The 23,596-nt window shown below is 45.6% G+C and overlaps 1 protein-coding gene across 2 annotated transcripts; it reads right to left on the bottom strand.

Moving 5' to 3' along the window:
• Nucleotides 1–22: 22 nt before the first annotated feature.
• LOC119455924 (transmembrane protein 147-like) lies at nucleotides 23–17,945 on the bottom strand. 2 transcript variants are annotated; one of them, XM_037717459.2, is made up of 6 exons: nucleotides 17,644–17,945; nucleotides 16,514–16,652; nucleotides 9,243–9,263; nucleotides 3,822–4,043; nucleotides 2,489–2,610; nucleotides 23–248 (listed from the first exon to the last, which is right to left on the bottom strand). In XM_037717459.2, the coding sequence occupies exons 1-6, from the start codon at nucleotides 17,718–17,720 to the stop codon at nucleotides 119–121; spliced, it is 711 nt and encodes a 236-aa protein (XP_037573387.1). In that variant the 5' UTR covers nucleotides 17,721–17,945; the 3' UTR covers nucleotides 23–118. The 2 variants fall into 2 exon arrangements, with proteins under 2 accessions (XP_037573387.1, XP_037573388.1); XM_037717460.2 differs by lacking the exon at nucleotides 9,243–9,263 and having other exon boundaries at nucleotides 17,644–17,929.
• Between the last annotated feature and the right edge of the window lie 5,651 nt (nucleotides 17,946–23,596).

Genomic DNA, 23,596 nt, shown 5'->3' with positions numbered 1-23,596 from the left:
ATGATAACAAGAGCACAGCCAGAACTGTAAAAATAGCATTGTATTTCTAAACATAAATTTAAGGTTGTAGATGGGGTGACTATGACAGTATGTGGTCACAAAGCAAGAAAGAAAACCTTCAGTACGAGTTCATGCTTTGTGTTAGGCTTAAGTAGATGTGTAGGGCACAAAGACCAACACTGATGGCTGCCATGAGTTTGACGGCCAACACAAGCCAGGGACCAAACGCCAAAGTTTGGACCATGAGCCTGAAAAGCAAATGAAAAAGCAAGTGTTACACACAATCTTAAAAAAAAAATTTAACATGCAGGTGCAACATGCTGACCACTGTACTTCTATGACAGCCTACTGCGACCAAAAAAAGAAGAGAGCATTCATTAAATCCGTTGAACTCACGCCTCTAATATTTTCCTCAATCTTCTCAGTCTCAATTTTCAGAAGCCTTTGAGGCTTTTATGCCACTTGTGACCATCCTCTTTCTCCTTCTGTGCATCACTTATATCTAGAGGCGCGTGGATGTTCAGAATTCCGAATACTGATCAAATAGTATATGCTATTCAATTTGAGGATTTACTGTTCGAAGTTGCCCAATATTTGTTCCTGTTTGAATACTAGAAGTTCTAAAAGCAGTAGTCATAGTCTACACGGAGAAAGGCCCCGTAAACTGCAAGCGGAGACTTCTGATTAATTCTGCTGCGAGAGAAGCGATGGTTGTTTCGCAGACACACACAACTTCCCGAGCAAGTGCATCGAGGTCACTTAATTATTTAGCCAATCCCACCATGTTTGGATTCCTTCAAAACAATGTATGGTGCTGTATCTGTCACTTAGCTCCTTAAACCAATAAAATTTAATTCCAGGGTATTACATGCCAAATTCAATCCGATTATGAGGCAGTTCGTAATGAGGAACTCCAGATTAATTTAGATCAAGTTTTTTGAAGTGCCACCTATGCACAATAAATGAGCGTTTTTGAATCCCGCTCTCATCGGAGTGCGGCCACTGCGACTCAGATCGAACCTGCGACCTCGCGCTCGGCAGCACAATGCCATAGCCACTGAGCTACCGTGGCAAGTTCCTTAAACCAAATGCCCACTCTACTACGTGCATGTGGCAACACACTGTTCATCAGTTTCATTAATATCAATGCCATGATGCATCAGATGGAATCATTTCTCACTTGTTTCTCATTTACATTAGTCTGTTTACCTGACATTCAGCTGTTAATGGCATTGCATGCACCAAATAATGTAAATGAGGTCTTTTCTTTTTCTTTTTTTTTTCTAACAGACTCTACACAACTATTAGTATATTTCGCTTCACTTAGTTTGTAAATCTTTGATATTCTGTTCAATATTCAAAGGCCACTTTTCTCTAATATCCATATTCACTTCAAATACAAAATTTCGCTATTATAACACCCCTACATATTTTTTACGACTACATTCCTGGCTTTCCATTTATCTCTTTTTTCCTTTCTGCTATTTCAAGCTCTTTTTCATAATTGCGAAATTGGTGAATTTGAAAGTGGGCAGTGGAATAGATGGGTATTAAATGTAGGCTGCATAACTGCACTTTATGACATTCGGTTCAACGTATGCTGACTCAATGAGGAGCAAGAGTTGCCTCTGTGCAACAGGAACAGTACAATTTCAGCACACATATACTAGTGCAATCATGAGTATGATGAGGTTCCGATAATTTGACATTATTTTTAAAAACTCCACTCAAATCTTTCATTTTCATTACAGTCAGCAAGTCAAACTTCCTTTTAATTAGACTAAGTCACAAAGTTTTAGGTACCCCAAAATGTCGAAGCACAAGAAATTGTTCAGCACTGGACCCGTTACAGACTTTTTAACTATTTTTCCAAAGAATGCTTTAGCATAGACTCTGTAGTAGTGGAGTTTCCCCATACTCAAGTCACTGAGCAAAGCAGGGCATTTGCCACACAATCCTAGCTCCTTGCACCTGAACAGTGCAGCTGCCAATGGACGAGATCAGAGCTTGTGAAAACACTTGGCCAGAGAACGACAGGTCTTTGAAAATTGTCTTATTTCCCTCTTCCTTTTCTTTTACCACCTCTATCTCTTTTATGGTGAATACACTAGCCAGGCCTACTTAAAGAGTAAAACGCACAAGTGCTCAGGGTGAGCAAATTTCCTTTTGTGGCAAGTTTGTAAATGTCTAACTCAGCAGAAGAAACTCATTCCTCTCTTTTTCCTTGCACAGTGTTGCTTTCACCAGCAACAGAAGTTAGAGCACCCCTAAAGTGAACCCTATATAGGGTGCTTAGAGCACCCCTATACCATTAAAAAAAAGTTGTTGCAACTCTAACCATGTCACATAGGCCCATAAACTATGATCAACTACTGGAAAAGTGGTGCTTTCTAAGTGACTCCAAGTTTTGGTGTCACTGGGCAGGCATTGTAAAAATAAAGGTCATGACTTCAGGTACAACGAGAGAATTCGAGATGCGTCTACGTACTCAACGAGCAGTGACCGGTAGCAGGTGATGGCAAGCAGCACTGTCACCATGGGAAGGTGCACTTTACGCAGGTCATGTCGGTTCCATAGCCAAACCAGTGTGGCTGTGGTGATGTGGTTAACCTATAATAATAAATAAATAATAACAAACAAACAAAGAACGCTACAGAATTGCTCACATATGCTTGTTGGAATTCTATACTGGGTGTTTTCAGGCAAGACTGACCCAGCCTACCGAGACATTTTTAATTTTCATGAAAAGAACGCATGTTGAAGATCGTTTCCTCCAGGAAAACAAAGCACATGCTGCCACAAAAATTTCCAGGGCAGGTAAAAGCCCTGTAACAGCTATCATTGTGAAGAACAATGACAACAATTAGAACTTTACTGTTTTACACACACAGTTGGAAGAGAACCACAATGTGCAGCCCTGTCACTCAATAGTCTTAAGAGTGATTTGCAGTGGCCACTTAATGACAGACACCACTTACTAAACTGATGTTACTTATTGCCAGCAATACATCTTCCAAGGGTGGTCAACCAGTGGCAGTTGTCCACCTCAAAGTGTTAGCACTTTCAACTGGAGTGCATTCGGCTGCACGTCGGTGATTTTCTATAGAACTGTCTTTGATATAAATATCCCTTTCATGCACTGCATGCACAATTGTGAACGCCAAGATGGTGCATCAAAAGCGAAGGCACTGATGGAAATATTGACATTAAAAATGTGTTGCAGACAAGACTGTTCTGACTGGACCTTTGATGTAAATTTGAATGATGTGTGCACAGCGTTTTAGTGAAAGAGGTTGAAAGGCAGACACCTGGGTGCTTGCTCTCGGGGCCTATATGTCCGTGTATTAGGTTCGCTTCCTTCCCTGTTTCTGACAATGTTTTATATCAGGTATATTTTTTAAGTGGTTGGATGGGTGCATTCCATGCATACCAAGTACGCTAGATAGCAAATAGTTGATGTTCATATATCTTATATTTATCTAGAAAGTTCATGCATGCAGTCCACATTTTGTAAACTTGACAAAACTCACAGAATAATTGAAAATCCTTAACCAGTTCTGCTTCAGTGCGCTTTTAATAATTCTGAAGGTGCAAGAAATGTGGTGAAACTAAATTTCCAATGGACAAAATTAAATGATGCCCGGAAACTCTATTAACTGAAGTATGCTTTATTTTAATAATTTGATCTGTTTCACCTTCGAAGGTCTTGCTGCTGGTACTGTAACCTTAGAATCTCTTCTACCACTAAAGACCACGAATTCAATGCAATCTTATGGTAACATGCCCTAAAATTAAAGTGACTGCACCCTCGTCACACTCACCAGCGAAATGTTAGAGTCAAAGCTGAGCTGCACATAGCGCCAGTCAAACTCCATCCCCCTGGCGCCGACCCACAGAGGCACGAAACGAGTCATGAGCAGCTCTGCACTAGCCCATCCCAGACCAGCGACCAGGAACTTGGTCTCGCCTTTGCCAGCCACCTTGGTCATCACTATATGCAGGCCCACAAGGTCGGCCAGGTCGACAGTGGCCTTGAGGAACTCCTACAGAGCAACAGGAAAGGAGAACACAGCTGCATTATTCAGTTGACGCAGTGGCAGCAACACATGCCATCTTAAAGGGACACGGAAGAGAAACAACAAATCAGTTTGGAGTGATAGATGATTGCTTTCAAAACTGTATCTGCATTTTTTAAAGCAAAGCTTTCTCTGTAGCATCAAACAGCTATGGATACTGTGGTCGGTGATATAGGGTGCAGGTGGCAAGGAGGAGGGATAGTCACACATGCCGGTTTGTTGGCCCAAATGATGATGCCATCAGACAGATTGGTAAACAATTTACTAGCCCTAGGCAAACACTGTCAAAGTCTATGAGAACATGAGTATCTGCTGCAAAATATTAAATGCAAAATAAGCACCTATCTTACATCCCTGGGTCATTCCTACCTTACAAAGCATATTCTCACAGTGAGATGAACCAATTCACGATTCCATAGGTGTAATTATCTGTCTAAATTAACTTAATGCTCCTCTTTGGCGTCCCTTTAACTGCAAACTACAACACAACATGCAAAAGACGGGCATACAAATGTACACACACGCATGCTACACCAGTAAATTTGCTCCGCACAACAGCTCCAAGTGAACATCTTCCTGATCAACATCAAGGATGAGAACTGAATTCACCAGAACATGCCATTCAGCTCTTGCACAGGATGCTCTATATAGTGCCAGCAAAAAGTGGAATGCAAACAAAAACTAAATTACATCACATCTCCGCACTTTCCACATTCCGCACAGTGTACATCACTGCTGTGGTTCAGGTTTGAATACTAGGCTATGGGACAAGAGTATGTTTGTTTAATCTGTTTCTTTAGGCAAGAAAGACAAATAATGCTTGTTGCAGATAATGCAATAGGCTGATCCCACCACATTCAGAGCACATGGGTACTCGCCCTGATAGCACCATGACACCTGTAAGTAAGTCACAGTGTACAATTTTGTTAATTAGATAAGTGTGTTTCGTGATTTGTCATGCAAGCGACCTCCACCACTTAAAGACGTCCAAAAGAACAGGAGAAACTTTGCTATTATGCAAACAATTTTTTTTTTAATCTGCATAGTAAAAATAAGATCCTTCAGTGGACTGGCCATGCAATGATGCCACATCACACTTTGAATTAGCCAAGCATAAGAAGTGTTTTCATTTATTGTTTCCATTTATATTTCAACTTACCCAGCAGTTCATTAGCACGCTTATTTATGATAATCTTAACATTCACACTGGCTACACCTATTGATAAGGTTAGTAATAAAAACAGTGTGTTTGTAAAGCCTTCCTAGTAGAAGCGTGTGTTAATAAAGCCTTCCTAGTAGAGGCGGGCGAATATCAGATTTTTTTACTATGAATCGAATATGAATGGTCAGTATAGAATATCAAATAGTCAAATGCACGTGCTTATATCTACAGCTCAATTATTTATTTAAGCCTAATACGTACCACGCTTGTACTGGCTAGCGAGGACCCGTAGAGTCCTCGCTAGTCAGGACCATTAGGATCTATCAGGGACCATTAGGATCAGTTTTAAACACATGATTGCTAATTGCCATTTAAAGCTCTCAACATTTTATTGCGATAGCAATTATATGGACACTCCAGGTGAATTTCCGCTGTAGTTGTCACCGTGATGTTCCGTACTAAGACCAAGTGTGACGAGATTGTGGCCGCAATGCACTTCTTTTCTACACCGGCTGCAGCGGCTGACCGTGGTCGCACATCTTGGAAGTCATCTACGGAGGGTTCAAAGGCTAGGCGACCTGAGATAGCTGATGGTTCCATGTGTACTGTGTTCTCACGTGCCTAGTTCACATTGAAGCAAGAGGCAGCACGAACGGGAACTCGCCCGCCGCTGTTACCGCTCTTCATTCTACCGTTCTGACAGCAAGTGCCTGCGGTCATCGAGTGAGATGCGTTCGTGTTTTCGTGTGCATGCATGACAACATGCTTGTTAAATTTAGTCAGTAAGTGAATGTTTACAGCAGTTTATGCAGCTGATAAAACTATTAACCTTACTTCGTATAACTGTCTATTAATTTATTATGTCAATCAATGCTTCACTTTTCAGGAGAAACAGCAACATTTTCAGAGCCTGGCTACAAAAAAGCTGTCTAAGAATGAATGGCTGTTGTATGAGTAGCTTTCCAAAAGGTTAAATAAATGGTTGCAAAAAAAAAAAAAATCAGAAGTCGTGGAAACCGAAAAAAAAAGCTACTGAAGGACTTCTGTGCCATAAATACAAGTAAAAGGCCCTGTTGTAAGAAAAAAACTAACTGGTTGTAAATCTTCCCCATGACTACACTAGTACAAACATTAAAAGACAGACTACGAGCAAAAATCCTGGGTTGTCATGTAGGCTTCTGCTGTAAGACCGAAAACAAAACTTGTATTATCTGTGACGTAGCGTTAACACGACCTTTAATACACCCCGAAGACGCGGCGGACCGATCACACTCAAGGCACAGATCAATCTCAAGATGAATCCCCACAAGCGATGAAGACGAAGAAACCGATGAGATGATGAACATGTGCCGCCAACGAAGAAGTGACTAAGAAATGCCCACACTAATTTCCCTCGCATGCGAGCAGCCAGCCTGGCCGCAACTTAAAGGGACGGCAAATGCCTTGTGAAAGGCTTCATGCGAGAGACAAGGACAATCTCGGCAGCATGACAGCGGTGGTCAGTTGGAACCACAATAGGTTGGACGCAATAATTAACGGGAGAAGTATGCTCCAAGACTCTTTATGGACCTATGAACCGAAACTGAAACTTGTCGCACAAGCCAGGAGTGCGAACTGGTGTCCGGAGTAACACTTCATCGCCCGGGCGGAAGAACACTGCGCGATGGGATGCGTCATAGAGGTTCTTGCGGTCCTGTTGCCTTGCTTCAGTGTTGATGCGGGCGGGCTGGTGACAGTGGAGGAGGCGTGATATATATTGTTCACAAGAGGATGCAGCTGGAGTGACTGAAGCGGAGAAGAAAGAGATGTCAAGAAAAGAAGAGGCGAACGGCCATAGATGAGGTAGAATGGTGAGTAACCAGTTGTCTGTTGTACGGCGGCATTGTACGCAAATGTCACGAATGGCAAAATTTCGTCCCAGTTAGTGTGGTCTGGTTGAAAGGACATGGCTATCATGTCGGAGAGCGTGCGATGAAAGCGCTCAGTCAGGCCGTTGGTTTGAGGGTGGTAACTGGAGGTTGTCTTATGGGTGGTGCCGGAGGCTCAGATCAATTCGTCTAGGATTTGTGAAAGGAATGCCCTTCCACGGTCGCTAAGGATGACACGAGGAGCACCGTGACACAGGATTAATGCTTGAAGTATAAATGCAGCCACTTCAGAAGCCGACACCGAAGTCACGCAAGCTGTTTCGGCGTAACGTGTCAAGTGGTCGACGGCTGTCACTATCCATTCATTTCTGGTAAGAGTCCTGGGGAGAGGACCATACAGGTCAATGCCAATGACTTCGAATGGTGCTGACGGGCACGGGACTGGTTGGAGCTCTCCGCTTTGACCTGATGTTGGTAGCTTTCGGAGCTGGCAAATGGCGCAAGAAGCGATGTACCGCGCTACACTAGTCGATAAGCCAGGCCAGTAGAAGCGACCTTTGATGCGGTCATACATTTTCTGAAAACCAAGGTGACCAGCAGTCATGTCATTGTGATAGGCCTTAATAACATGAGCGCGAAGAGAGCAAGGTAGAACAGGCACCCAACGTTGACCGTCAGGGTGATAGATATGGCGGTACAGGGCGCAGTTGTCGAGCTTGAATTGCGTCAGCTGTCGACGAAGGCGGGCGTTGGGCGGGCGCGAAGTTCCCTGAAGGCGGTCTACGATACGTTGACAGTAGAAGTCTGAGAGTTGGTGAGATACGAGAGATCCATGGTCATCAGAAGGAATCTGGTCAATAGCGGTTAAGGACAACACATGTGGGGAAGGACGGTACGAAAGCTTGTCGCGGAAGGTAGGAGCGGAACCATGGCATGGTGTCGTAGGAAGGGGCAGCACGAAAGCGCATCTGTGTCCTGATGCTTTTCACCACACTTGTAGATAATAGTGAAGTTGTATTCTTGAAGACAGATAATCCAGCGACCAAGGTGTCCAGACCAGTTCTTGAGCGTGGAAAGCCAACATAAGGCATGGTGGTGCGTAACAATGGTAAAATGGCGGCCGCGGGTAAATTACCCATTTCATTTCCTTATTGCTTTGAAAACTTTTGTAATTGTTTCACTTCTGATAATTTGTGATACTTTGTTCAGCAGACAGAGAAATGTACCAATACTTTAATAGCCGGTTGCTGCAAAGTACTATTAGGCTAGCTTAAGGTTTTAGAGAATACCGAATATTTCATTTTCAATTATGAATACGAATAGTCACAGTGTAATAATCTATTTGTATTCAATACTTCGAATATTTGCCCGCTTCTTCCTACATACACAACTGTTTACATATACCTAACATAAAGGTGGCCATTTTTATCATATATGGGGTCAAAAACTGAAGGTGACAAAAGCAATAAGTCATCACTATTCAAAGTTTTTTTTTTCTGCTGCATTAAGTACACATTAAGAGTCACAGCAAGGTCCACTGAAGCATGCAATGTGAAATTGCTGCAGGCCCTACACCAGAACAAATTATACAGAACCCCCACTGGAATGTTTTTTTCCTTCCCTCAAAGGAAAACTTTCTGGCAAGTTTCACATGACATTGTTGCAGGTTTACTCTACTAGTGTGTCAAGCTGCCTACTTTACATGCATAAATTAAGGGCACACAATATGCAAAAGCCTTTTGGTTACTTCCTCACTTCTTAGTGTGGCAGCTGCCTTTTCTACATGTTATGAAGGAAGTAAACTGACCAATCCTGTCAGCTGATGTGGTCGTGGTGATATGTTTTCTTTTTTTTTTCTTTTTTTTTACATGTGTGCGGCTTAGAACTTTGCCAGCATTTTCAGCCAAGACAACATAAGAAATAAAATCAACTGGGATCATCATGCAGCGTACAAACGTCACTCAGGGGGGAATAAAAAAAGAGAAGATACAGGCTAGTCTTCTCTTTCCTTCAAAACAAAAAATAGGAAGCAAGGACGACAATGCGTGTAACTCTTAAGCGAGCTCTAAAGCAATGCACACAACTGCCACTTCTAGCAACCATGCTTTGCAAGACCATTCGACCAAATTTGCTCACCACGTCCATTCGAAAGGGCACCTGGCAGAGAAAAATTCAGTGCAATGTTTCTGAATGCAATTTAAAGCATAACCTACTTGCACACTTCAATTGACCCAAACACACAACGGCACTAACAAATGTGATTGTAAGCATACAAAGCACAAAATGTTATAAACCTGTAGCAACATGTTTCTAAAACTTGTAGTCATCGTAATAATTTTCCATTACCCTTTACCTGGTATGAACTACAGTGCTTTCTACTACTGTGTTGCAAAATTATTAGGATAAGCCAGTAGGCATCATCTAAAAAATAATGCAAAAGCTGTACACATATTAACAAGTTGGTGATAGTATCACCAAGATGATACTTATTCACTAGCATGAAATTCATTTGGTTTTCTTGCTAGGAATGAACACCACTTGTCAACACACAAAAGCTTAGTCATCAGTAATGCATAACACATTAACAAGGCACATATTAAAAACCAGGCAATGGTAACTGAAAATCACTAGTCCCCAAGGTCAAAAATATCGCAATTTCCCAATGTTACAGTGCACCAACAAATGATGGATGTCACATGACTTTTTCTTCGCAAATGATCTCTTTCATCAAATGTTGATTATTCTGGGGGCAGTCACTTCTTGCTTGATTTTCGAGACCTTAGAGTGAATTTGAAAAATTGATGACCTGATCAGTACAAGAATGCCAAGTCAGGCTAGCTAGTACAGCAACATTCGGAAAAAACAGTGCTAGCTACAGGACCTAGCTTTATATATATATATATATTGTCACGTAGTAGTGACGATGAAGCAAACAGTCGTAAAACTGGGGATGACGAAACTGATTCTTTATTGGGCGAACCTGTGCCCACAAAAGCAAGTTACACTTGAAGCACAACGATAGCGGCGAACACAGTCGGCGATCGTCGGAATCTGATCAGCGGCGAAACGCGTCGGCTTTTATACCTGAGTCATCGAAGGTTCCAGATTAATCCCTGATGCCCGAGTGTCTTCCAGAAAGTTCTAGATAATTCGCATCGGTCACACAATCAGATAACATAAGCGTCTGTGAAAACAGGCAACGGAAAGAAGCATCGATAACGTTCTAGAAACCTCCGACACAGGCGCGTCCTGCGCCGAGCGATAACGTTTAACATTTGTTAGCCGGTGGAAAGCGGCCACCGGTGAAAGATAAAGATGTATACGTGTCAATACCCTCCCCTTAAAAAGCATCGTCCCGATGCTACAAGCACGAAAGCGAAAACAAAACAATGCGTTATAAACAACAAAAAAAACAATAACAAAGTAACACAGTACCGAATGTCGTCAGCGGGCGTAGAAAGGTTTAAGACGCACCACATGGATGACTTCAGGTCGTGCCCGGCGCCGCTGTGATTGCGAAATGCCGTCTGGCACGACCTCATAGTCCAGTGCGCCAATACGTCGGATTATCTTATATGGCCCGAAATAGCGACGCAACAGTTTCTCGCTAAGTCCTCGTCGGCGTATCGGAGTCCAGACCCAAACACGGTCGCCGGGCTGGTACTCGACGTTGCGTCGTCGAAGATTGTAGTGTCGGCTGTCGGTCCTCTGCTGGTTCTTGATGCGCAAGCGGGCGAGCTGTCGACCTTCTTCGGCACGCTGCAAATAGGTGGCAACGTCGAGATTTTCTTCGTCGGTGACGTCCGGTAGCATGGCGTCAAGCGTCGTTGCCGGGTTCCTTCCGTACACCAGGTTGAACGGCGCCATGTGCGTCGTTTCTTGCATGGCCGTGTTGTATGCGAAGGTCACGTACGGAAGGATGGCATCCCACGTCTTGTGTTCGACGTCGACGTACATTGCCAGCATGTCGGCGATGGTCTTATTTAGGCGCTCGGTGAGGCCATTCGTCTGCGGGTGGTAGGCGGTGGTGCGGCGATGGCTTGTCTGGCTGTATCGCAGGATGGCTTGAGTTAGTTCAGCCGTGAATGCCGTACCTCTGTCGGTGATGAGGACTTCTGGGGCACCGTGACGCAGGAGGATGTTCTCAACGAAAAATCGGGCTACCTCGGCGGCACTGCCTTTGGGCAAGGCTTTTGTTTCGGCGTAGCGGGTGAGGTAGTCCGTAGCTACGACGATCCATTTATTCCCGGACGTCGACGTCGGAAAAGGCCCCAGTAAGTCCATCCCGATCTGCTGGAACGGTCGGCGAGGTGGCTCGATCGGCTGTAGAAGTCCGGCTGGCCTTGTCGGCGGTGTTTTGCGTCGCTGACAGTCTCGGCATGTCCTTACGTAATGGGCGACGTCGGCAGAGAGGCGAGGCCAGTAGTATTTTTCTTGTATCCTCGCGAGCGTGCGGGAAAAGCCGAGGTGTCCAGCCGTTGGGTCGTCATGGAGAGCTTGCAGAACCTCTGGACGCAATGCTGAGGGTACCACGAGGAGGTAGTTGGCTCGGAGAGGCGAGAAGTTCTTCTTTAGAAGAATGTCGTTTTGCAAGAAAAACGACGCCAATCCTCGCCTGAACACCTTCGGCACAATGACGGTCTTGCCTTCCAGGTAGTCTACAAGGCTCCTTAGTTCCGGGTCGGCTCGCTGTTGTTCGGCGAATTCGTCGGCACTGATGGGTCCCAAGAAAGTGTCGTCATCCGGGTCGTCCTGAGGCGGCGGTTCGACGGGGGCGCGAGACAAGCAGTCGGCGTCAGAGTGCTTTCGCCCGGACTTGTAAACGACGGTGATGTCGAATGCTTGAAGTCTCAGACTCCATCGTGCGAGGCGACCTGAAGGATCCTTCAAGTTAGCTAGCCAACACAAGGCGTGGTGGTCGCTCACGACTTTAAAGGGCCTGCCATAGAGGTAGGGGCGAAACTTTGATGTAGCCCAGATGATGGCGAGGCACTCCTTTTCTGTTGTGGAATAATTTGATTCCGCCTTCGATAGCGACCGGCTAGCGTAACTTACAACCCTTTCTAGTCCGTCAGTCCTCTGCACAAGAACGGCGCCGAGTCCTACGCTGCTTGCGTCGGTGTGGACTTCAGTATCGGCGTTTTCGTCGAAATGCGCAAGTATTGGCGGCGATTGCAGGCGTCGCTTCAGTTCTTCAAATGCTTCGATTTGCGGCGTCTCCCACTTGAACTCGACGTCGGCCTTCGTGAGATACGTCAGTGGCTCAGCGATCCGTGAAAAATTCTTGACGAAGCGCCTGTAATAGGCGCACAGTCCAAGAAATCTACGCACTCCCTTCTTGTCAGCGGGCGGAGGAAAGTTGGAGATGGCCGCAGTTTTCTGAGGGTCGGGGCGCACTCCAGACTTGTTAATTACGTGGCCCAAGAACAAGAGCTCCTCATATGCGAAGCGGCACTTCTCTGGCTTTAACGTGAGTCCGGAGGTTTTGATTGCTTGAAGAACTGTTTCAAGGCGCCGCAGGTGTTCTTCGAAGCTTGAGGCAAACACAACGACGTCGTCCAAATAGACAAGGCAAGTCTGCCATTTCAAGCCTGCCAGTACTGTATCCATGACGCGTTGGAAAGTCGCAGGTGCCGAGCAAAGACCAAACGGCATGACCTTGAACTGGAACAGTCCGTCTGGTGTTATAAAGGCAGTCTTCTCCCGGTCCCTCTCGTCGACTTCAATTTGCCAGTAGCCGGTTTTGAGGTCCATCGACGAAAAATACTTTGCGTTGTAGAGTCGATCCAACGCGTCGTCAATCCGTGGGAGGGGGTATACGTCCTTCTTCGTGATCTTGTTGAGGCGACGATAATCGACGCAGAAACGTAGGGTTCCATCCTTCTTCTTCACTAACACCACGGGGGACGCCCACGGACTCTTGGACGGCTGGATGATGTCGTCGCGTAGCATTTCGTCGACTTGGTGCCTTATGGCTTCACGTTCGCGCGCCGAAACTCGGTACGGGCTCTGACGGAGTGGGCGGACATTTTCGTCGGTGATGATGCGGTGCTTGGCGACAGGGGTTTGTCGAACTTTTGACGACGACGAGAAGCAGTCCTTGTATTGCAGGAGCAGAGCTTTTAGTTGTTCTTTCTTATGCCTGGGAAGGTTCTGATTGACGTCGAAAGAAGGCTCAGGTATTATAGTCGTCGTTGCAGGTGCACTGGAATCCGTGAAGGCGAAAGCACTGCTGGCTTGTACTATTTCGTCGATGTAGGCGACCGTGGTGCCTTTGTTAATGTGCTTGTATTCAGGGCTGAAGTTCGTGAGCATCACCCTTGCTTTCCCTGCACGTAGCTCAGCTATGCCTCTAGCGACGCAAATTTCACGGTCGAGCAGTAGGTGATGATCGCCCTCGATGATGCCCTCCATGTCTGCAGGCACTTCGGTACCGACGGAAATCATTACGCTGGAGCGAGGCGGAATGGTGACTTGTTCTTCAAGCACATTCAAGGCATGGTAACTTATGCTTGTATCCGGTGGTAGCGCGTTGTGCGTTGAAAGCGTTATCGACCTGGATCTTAAGTCGATGACTGCACCGTATTGGTTTAGAAAGTCCATGCCTAGGATGACATCCCTGGAGCAGTGCTGCAGGATTACGAAGCTCGCCGGGTAAGTGCGGTTGTTTACCGTGACTCGGGCTGTGCAGATTCCAGCCGGCGTTATTAGGTGGCCTCCAGCTGTCCGGATATCAGATCCTTGCCAGGCCGTCTTCACCTTCTTTAACTTGGCGGCGAACGCGCCACTGAAGACGGAATAGTCGGCTCCAGTGTCGACGAGAGCGGTGACGTTATGACCGTCGATGAGCACGTCTAAGTCGGTAGACCGTCGTCTAGCATTACGGTTAAGTCGTGGCGTCGGATCACGGCTGCGTCGGCTTGCTCCGCTGCTGCTACGTCGCGTCGGCCGGTCTTCTTGCGGCGGCGAAGTGCTGTCAAGGCTGTTGCTAGGCGGCGTGCTGGTATCTCGTCGTAATGATTCGCGAATCGTCGTCGTCGTCGGCGGAGGATCTTCGGCATTGCGTCGTACAGCAACCGCACCTCCATCGGTTGCTGCCTTTAGTTTCCCCGGTAAGGGCTGGGAGATCGGCCCCGGGTGGGACCGGTGTACTGATGACGATGCGGCGAGATGTAGCGGCCTGGTGACGGCGAGCGTGAGGGTCGTCGGGGTTGCCACTGGGCTCCGGCGAGGTAGTCGGCAATGTCGCGCGGTCGTTCACCCCGCACTGGACGCGGCGCGTTGACGGCGAACCCTCGTAGGCCCATCTCGCGGTATGGGCATCGGCGGTAGACATGGCCGGCTTCCCCGCAGTGATAGCAGAGCGGGCGGTGGTCGGGGGCGCGCCAAATGTCCGTCTTCCTCTGGTAGCTGCGCTGGGCGACGGGCGGGCGTGCTGGCGGCGGCGGTGGTGGACGTCGGAACTGCGGCGTTACGGGGCCCTGGCGCGAGCGCGGAGGGGGGCCTTGACGACGGGCGACGGCGGCGTAGGTCAGCGCTTCCGGCTCGGGTTGCGGCGATTCGGGAAGTCCTAGCGATTGCTGGATTTCCTCCCGCACGATATCGCCGATGGAAGCAACTTGAGGCTGCGACGACGGTAGCAACTTCTGCAGCTCTTCGCGTACTATCGCCCTGATGGTGTCTCGTAGGTCGTCGGAAAGTCCTTGGACTTCGACGTAGTGTGGCGTCGAACGGCGATTGTATTGCCGGTTGCGCATGTCCAGTGCTTTCTCGATCGTCGTAGCCTCCGAGAGAAAGTCTTGGACTGTTGTTGGTGGATTCCGTACCAGTCCGGCGAATAGCTCCTGCTTAACTCCCCGCATGAGCAAGCGAACTTTCTTGTCTTCGGGCATAGCTGGATCGGCGTGCCGGAACAATCGAGTCATTTCTTCAGTGTACATACCGATGCTCTCATTCGGGAGCTGTACACGGTTTTCCAGCAAGGCTGCAGCTCTTTCTTTACGGACGACGCTCGTGAAGGTGTCCAGGAAGGCGGCTCGGAAGAGGTCCCAGGTTGTTAGTGAACGTTCCCTATTCTCGAACCAGGTTCTGGCGCCGTCTTCAAGAGAGAAGTAAACATGGCGCAGCTTTTCGTCGCAGTCCCACTTGTTGAACGTAGCGACCCGGTCGTATGCCTCCAGCCAGCTTTCGGCGTCTTCACATGGCGAACCGCGGAAAGTCGGCGGCTCCCTGGATTGTTGCATCACGACCGCAGATGTTGGTACAGGGGCTGTCATGGTAGCTGCTGCCGAGGTCATGACTTTTGCCCTCTTGGTCTTCTCAGGTAGGGGTTCGTACTCCGGTGGCAGGTTCAGTAGCCTGCGACTAGCTCGCTGGTCGGGGTAGGCGTCGACGTCTTCTAGACGGTGTGGGCTTGGCTCACGGCTGGACGGGGGGGTCCGGTACAAGGACATAAAAGCACCTCCACCAGATGTCACGTAGTAGTGACGATGAAGCAAACAGTCGTAAAACTGGGGATGACGAAACTGATTCTTTATTGGGCGAACCTGTGCCCACAAAAGCAAGTTACACTTGAAGCACAACGATAGCGGCGAACACAGTCGGCGATCGTCGGAATCTGATCAGCGGCGAAACGCGTCGGCTTTTATACCTGAGTCATCGAAGGTTCCAGATTAATCCCTGATGCCCGAGTGTCTTCCAGAAAGTTCTAGATAATTCGCATCGGTCACACAATCAGATAACATAAGCGTCTGTGAAAACAGGCAACGGAAAGAAGCATCGATAACGTTCTAGAAACCTCCGACACAGGCGCGTCCTGCGCCGAGCGATAACGTTTAACATTTGTTAGCCGGTGGAAAGCGGCCACCGGTGAAAGATAAAGATGTATACGTGTCAATATATATATATGAAAAAAATTTTCAACAATTCTGCGGAGGCAATTTTCCAGCCACGTGAAAATTTCCATAATTTGCACGTTTGTTCTACCAGCAGAGACAATAACATACTGTTGTAGCATTAAACAGTCAACGTGGTAGAGAATAGCTTGCATTAATCATATTCTGCATAGCGTGATATTCAAATATAGATCAAGCTCATGTTCATAATGTCACAGCATTTTGTCGCAGATTTTTTAAGTATTACTTCAGCTTAGCATTGACTCGAGGATGTAGATTTCTGTGACAACCAAGCTGGCATGCATGCTGGCAGCAATAAAAACTGCTAGAAAAAACATGCTGTAGCAGCGGATATAAGCATTTTCCTTATTTCAAGCAGCAATAGATGCACGGAACACACATCCTGTCAAAAATTCTAACACTATTACACAAGCAGTGAGCTATTGATAAATCCCTTGTGTTTCGTTGCCTTTTTTTAGAGGATAGCAACAACCCACATTGTTGTTCACTTACCCCAAGAACATCAAATCCACCAACTGAGGAAACATCACCGGGGGGAAAAAATGTTGCCAGGATCAACATTTTGCAGAGCTGCATAACGATATACATTGCTGCGGCCTGCACACACTTCCAAAATGCTCCATATTCCGATCTGAAAGAAGGGAGGAAAGAACAAATTTGGCATAAATTTTATCATGCATTCCCAGGGGCCGTATTCTGAAACGTTCCACTTCGGCGAAATTTGTTTTTCGCTTTCAGGCGCGCGATAATTGGCTGTTTTAGCAAAATTGGATGAGCTGATTGGCTGGTTGAGCCAGACGTCATTCAATTTTGCTCAATCAACGCGCGCCTGAAAGCGAAAAAAGAAATTTCACCGAAGTGGAACGTTTTAGAATACGGCCCCAGCTGCATGACGGCAATCACAAATCAAACTAGTAGACATTGCGCATGCAGCAGGCGCACAGTAACGTAAACATTTACAACGAATCATGAAAACAGAAAAATTATGCCGCTGGTAACATCGGTAACTGTGCTCCCACTTCACTTTTGCAGTGGCTTGTTTTTGCGGCTATTGCTAATTACCTGGTCACTATGGTGATTTTAAGTATGGTTTAAAACCAGGTGCGAGATACATCTTCCGCGGTTTATGATGGCACCAAGGCATTGCCTTAGTGGCCCTTCATCCTTTCTTTTTATAAAGTGGCTTTAAACAAAATATGTCGGTATAGTTTGTGCGCCTTTATAGTTCAGCGTATACAATCCCACTGTTTGAAAGATAATCAGTGTGCTTTCGCTTGAGTTACAATCGCTACACTATGGGATGACTTAATGACTAATGACGATATTCTCTTACAATATCGAACCAATAACGTCTTATGGCACGGACTACGAACACGTCTACATCTGAAATATATATATATATATATATATATATATCAGCTACCGTGGTAACAGGTATCTACAGGAAACAACTTTTCGTTTCTACCACGAAACTAATACCAAAACCGGCATATCGACAAGCGACAGGCAGCGGTGAATGTGCTTGAACATAAGCGCGTTTCCAATCGCTGCTGGCGTGAAATAAACAAGCTGCAGCGGCAGTTCGGTAGAATTCGGCCCACAGGGACGTTTCCAATACTTACAATCCGGAGTACTTGTAGGTGAGGAGATACGGCACGTATGCTAGGGCGACGCAGTTTCCGAAGTGAAACAACGTCATTATAAGCCCTACTTGTAGCACTTGGCAATAGTACCTTTCTTACTTCACCAACCAAACCCCACAAGAGCTCTTTCACGATTCTTCACAGCACTGCTCACAAATATTCAGGATTCTATTAAAATCAGCCTCTTTTCCTCATAAGAATGGAAGGCGCCATGTTGTCATCCCGCACGATTACAGATAAGTCTCGCATAAAATCACATTGCTAGAGAAAGAAACTAAATAAACACTCTTGGTTAAAACTAGACAAAAAAAACTCAACTAAAAAAAAATTCTGTTGATAATGCATTGTTTATAACATGTCTGTTTTCAAAAGGGAAATTTCGGCTACCCACTTGTTACAACCACGACGGTTACAACTGAAACCCCTATATATAAAAAGTAGCGTCACGCTTTGAAGAATGCCGCCGCCTCCTCGCACACCCTGTCCGAGGCCGACGCCGCGTCGGTATTGGCCTAATGGCATCACGTGGACCGTTGAGCCCCCGGGCGCTGGCTGCGTTTGCTTACGATCACGCTCCATCGCCATTTTCGCCCGAGAAGCGTCTACCGACTGGCGAGGAGCACGACGATAGCGGCGAACACAGTCTGCGATCGTCGAATCTGATCAGCGGTGAAAGATAAACAAGTGCACGTGTTACAAGCGGTGTAGGCGGCGCAACGGTCGAAAAAGGAGCGCGAAAGAGAGGAGAAACGAGGAGGAGGGAAGGCGGAGGAGAGTGTCGCTACTTTTTATACATAGGGGTTTTAGTTACAACAAGGTAGTTACAAACACCCAACTTCGTTTGGATTGGTTAGAACATCAATTGAGAACACCTCAGGTACTGCACTTTCTTATTATTTTGATATCACCGGAAGTAAGACAAGGAAGAAATACATTGGAAGGGTTAACATATATACACCGACTGGTACAGCCGAACTGATTTAACGAAATACGCGACTTAACAAAAATTTTTATACGGGTTATTCTTCGCTTTCCTAGCCCCGGGCACCAACAGCCATACCGTTGGACAAATAAAGTTTATTCCTTTCCAATCCTATCCTTCGCTTTCCTTGATTCAACTGTGAAGTAGTGTTACACTAAAGTCTCAAATGAATGATGCAATAAAGGTCTGTGCATATGATTTTTCGTTCCATCGCTCTTTGAGCGGTCCTTAACTCGTTCTTGAGCTTCTTCGTTAAACCCATATGTTAGCGCCGGTAGAATGCAATGATTGCACACTTCTCTTTTGAACGAAAGTGGTAAGCTCCCAGTCAGGATTTGGCAATGCCTGCCGTATGCACTCCAACCCATTTTTATTCTTCCGTAAATTTAATTCCTTCTCATGATCATGCATATAATACTGCAATCCTGGTTGTGGCTGTGGCTGCACATCGCGAGTAGATGGAACGTGCGTTCCTGTGTCTGCACTCGCAATCTGCAGGTCTTATTCCTCCTCAGACTGTTCACTACTGAGGCCTTTTTTTTATTACTATTTCCGTACGACCTTGTATATAAATCAATGAAAATATTGGGGCTGTGGTGCCAGTTTCATTTATGAAAACATGAAAAGCTGATACTATTTGTAGTACACGCTTTGTAGCGTCAACAGAAGGAGAACCAGCTGCATGGCTAACAGGGAGGTGGAAGACTTGCCAATTGTGCAACACTATTCCTTCCACAGTCTTTCCATTCAGCCAGTGACGTGCACAGGAAATTAGCTGGAGACAAAATGCAAACCCCAGCAATCTTGTTCTTGCTCATGATTGACTTAAATGACCTCCAGCTGTAGCTGTGCTGCACAGGCAGAGAGCCTAGTTCCAGAACTTACATCATCTGTACAAGGCTCAGCACACCGCATATGTGTCACACCAGAAGTGGCCACAAGAGTGGATGTGCAGGTCCTGGGATAGCGGTCCATTTGTCCCAGCTGTAAGGTTTGATGTAATGTGGTTTAAGAAAACGTGTGCATGGGACTTTCGAATAGAAGAGTGCATGGGAGAAGAACAGTGCCCTATGCGTGTGATAATTATTGAATGAGTCTTGGTAGCACTAACATTTGGCCAACTTACGTGAGTGGTCCCTGGACATTTTTCAAAATCCACTAACTGTAATGCCAGCTTTCAAAGGAAACCTGCTTTGCAAACGAATACTCTAGTGCGTGGAGTGCAAGCCAATTCTCCCCCTTTGATCCCCTTTTCAACCATTATAACCAAGCTGTCGCCACTGCCTGGCACGGCCAAGCATGGAAGTTGTATTGTGATGGAGATTTAGGTGTGCAAATCAACAGGAACATAACTTTTCACCTTACTATGCGGATGTTTTGGGAAGAGTGACAACTAAATTTCCAGGCTAGTTTTCAAAAGAGCCAAAACCTAACCGAGTGTAAGACATTTTATACATACCACCCTCCAGTGCCCTCCTGATCGCACCTTTTCTAAAAGAACTCTGCACACACTAAGGGAAGAAAAGTGGTCCGTGTGGAAGAGATTTTTCAGTTGGAAAACAGCTTTGCAATGCAGCACTCTTCTGTGTTTGGGTTTTGCAAATTGTCCATTAAGATGCCGACATTTCAATCCGTCGGACTTGTGCCTAGATCCTTTTGTTATGATAATCCACTTACGAGTTCTTAAATAGCTAAGTCATACGAAAGTCTTGGTCACTCTGATATGGCAGCCTTACAAAATGTCCCTCATGCAGCTACCGCTGCAGAATAAAAGCAATGGAGCGAAATGCATTGCCACACTATGTACAGGCAACACATTCTGCGATCTAGTGCTGGGTGCATGCCATCCGCGGCCTCTGTTGGCACTGTAGGTGTGCACATTCATGAGCATGCAACAGCACAATCTAGCAAAGACCATTTGTTAGGGCCTTTTGGGGGGGGGGCTAAGGTACGAGCAACTGCAGACTAAAGTTACCGAAAAGCACAGCAGGCTAGTGTGACCTTGCAGAATCGCAGCCCAATTTCCAGCGAGGCTGCTTCTTTCAAGCATTTGCAAAAAGAATTTCAAGTGCCTGTAGTTAAACCACAAGTTGCCTGCATATGACTTATGAAATGGGAGTCCATTTTGTGCACATAAAAACTCTGTCATATTTTTATTGCATGATGCTAACTTGCATATACTGCTTGTGCAATATCATAAGTAACCCATGTACAGGCATTATAAATTGCATTAACATCAGAAGCGATGTCCCCCCCCCCCCCCCCTTTTCATGTTGCCGCCAAATATGAAGCTGCTACCACGCTTAGTTCCTCAAGGACAGAGGGGCAAGCACACAGAGGGGCAAATAAGTACTCGATAATTATTTCGAAAGCACATCATTTAGAAACATTAAACTTTCACCATACATTACACCTAACATGGGGCCCTATTTTCACTGAACTCAATGACGCATGCAGTTCTAGGACAGTGGAAAACATTGCAATAATGGCCATAGTACAATGCTTTCAAGCACGTACGGCAAACCGCCCACACAATTTGTGAAGTGAGCTTCTGATGCTCTGGAACTGCTTGTACAAGTAATTTCCTACAAAGATACACTTAATTTACCTGCAGTTTAAACTTTGATTGTACACCACCCGCAACATGCCCCCCCTGTTTGAACTAAATGTAAATAAGGTGCCTTGTTTAGCTCACCAAGGAATAGGGGTGTCATATATTCAAAACTTTCGAATAACGAATTGAGTAGTGTCCTATTCGATTCGACCTTTGAATCGAATGATCACTATTTGTAAATGCGAATATTTTTCAAATACTTTTAGAATATTTCAGAATGTCAACTGTACCCAATTAAACATAAAATTGGAGCAAAAGTAAGATAAATTTTCACCCCCCCCCCGGGCATAGTATAGACATAAAACATGAGAACCTGCGTAGTGGAGCAGGCTACATGTCGCTTAGGTAGCCATACCTTACAGGCCATACCGGCGATCATTTGCGCTCTTCTAAGAGCCTTGTACATGCGAGGAAACTGCTAGTTTGCTCCTAATGTTCCATTTGTGCTTTTAATAAACAACACTTTATAACATACTATGTAATGACAGAAACTTGCTAAGCTTAAGAATACTGGGATGTGAACATCATTTTATATTAATTGTGGTAACAGCTGTTGATTATTTGAAACCTATTCGATATTTGATTTGCTCCTGGCCCTATTCGATTCGTTGTCAAAAATCACTATTCGACACCCTTACCAAGGAAAGTGGGGAAGTATAGTTCTCGCCTTGTACAATGCAAGAAAATATGGAGAAAACGAGCATTCAGTAATTATCTTCAAAGCTCATAATTCGAGACTCTGACAATTTCCTAAATGTATGTGTATTGTTAAGAATGTTTACAATAAACCTCAAAAAAAAAAAGTCTGTGCACATCACCCGTAACATGGTCTCCATTCTCTCCAAATATAAAATTGCTGCCCTGTTTGGTTCTCCCAAGGTAACAGAAAAAATTCAGCGTATCATATAAGATACCTAAACAGGCAGAAAACGAGGGTTTATCAATCTTAATTTAGTCCCCAATTATCCCACACACTTCGAAATTTGCCTAAACATTACTTGCAACGCACCCCGCATTACCTCCAAATAAAAACATGAACTGTCTAGTTCTCTCAAGCCATTATGAAAGCACGTATAGTACATTGTTTTTGAGTGCTAGACTCACTAACTGTTTCACTGGGGTACTGTGACATTACTTTTAAGTAAAGCATGCTCTTGCTCACACAGTGTGTCGGCATTGCAAATGTAAATCACCAATGCACACCAGAACAACCAATGTGCTACAAAATGCTGAAGAACCTGAAAAACTGCTATCTGCACATTTTTTTTAAAAATCAGCATTGAAGCACACGTGTGCACTTGTCAAATGAAATACTGTTTCTGTGCAGTACATTAGTCAAAAGTGTAATTGGCACATTTTTGCAACACAGAATCGCGACTGTCATGTGCTTAGCCAATATCGTTCCATTTAGCAAAAGTGTGTCGCCCCAAGTACGGTTTACATATTTCAACATGGCAACTTTCACAGAACTGCAAGGACACTCCATTTTTGGTGGTTGGAAAGCTAGTCCGTACTGAAACCGTGCGCCGTTACGCTACTGCACAAGGAGCATATTTCGCCACTGCAGCTAATAAAGGCCAAAAAGTATCCTTTGCTGATGTTCAGTGTAAAGTCCAAGGGCGATCACATTGTCACCGCACATCATATGCTGTATGTGCAAGTGAAATCGTGCGAGGGTGAGCCGACGATGGTGGCTCACCAACAATGGTGCCTCCCCAGTGGGGAGAAAGTGCGCCATCTTCCATCACATGCAAGGCTGGGGGGCTCTACTCCGGCGGCGGCTGCGTATGGCACGGCCGCGTGGGCCCTATTCTAAAAGCGTTCTGCGATGGGGGCAGAGTGTGCTGAGTGCTGATAGCTTCGTGTGCGTTGCGTTTGTGCCGCTCAGTTCACGTTGAAGCAGGAGGCAGCACGAAGGTCAATTTACTTGCTGCTGCTGCCATGCTTTCTCACTCCAGCGTTCCGACAGCTAGTGCGCACTGTCATCGAGCGAGATATGTCCATGTTTGCTTGTGCGCGTGTGACACCATAATTGTTAATTTGGTTAGTTAAGCGGATGGTTACAAGTTTACACGGCCGATAAAACTACTATCCTTACTTCGTATAGCTGTCTACTAATTTGCTATCGCAATCGATGGTTCACCTTTCGGGCAAAACTGCAACATTTTCTCAGCCAGAATTTTTACCACAGCATGAAGTTCTTTGCCTAAGTTAACGCTAGGTTGGCAAATTTTCCATTTCACTGCTGAGAAAAATGAGTGGTTGTGAGAAGTGAAAAATTGACGGAGATAGAAAATCACTTTGACACTTTATCTTTATTCATTATGGAATACCAT

The sequence above is a fragment of the Dermacentor silvarum genome, chromosome 6, assembly GCF_013339745.2.
Source record: "Dermacentor silvarum isolate Dsil-2018 chromosome 6, BIME_Dsil_1.4, whole genome shotgun sequence".
Classification (NCBI taxonomy): Eukaryota; Metazoa; Arthropoda; class Arachnida; order Ixodida; family Ixodidae; genus Dermacentor; species Dermacentor silvarum.
This window is presented reverse-complemented; position numbering and strand designations above follow the sequence as displayed.

Excerpts from the sequence above, each read along its gene's own strand:
- LOC119455924 (XM_037717459.2), bottom strand. The coding sequence starts at position 17,720 with ATGACGTTGTTTCACTTCGGAAACTGCGTCGCCCTAGCATACGTGCCG. Across the intron at positions 9,264-16,513 it reads GTGGATTTGATGTTCTTGGG|GTGCCCTTTCGAATGGACGT; the intron begins GTAAGTGAACAA and ends TTTCTCTGCCAG. Across the intron at positions 4,044-9,242 it reads TGCCCTTTCGAATGGACGTG|GAGTTCCTCAAGGCCACTGT; the intron begins GTGAGCAAATTT and ends GTTGCTCTGTAG.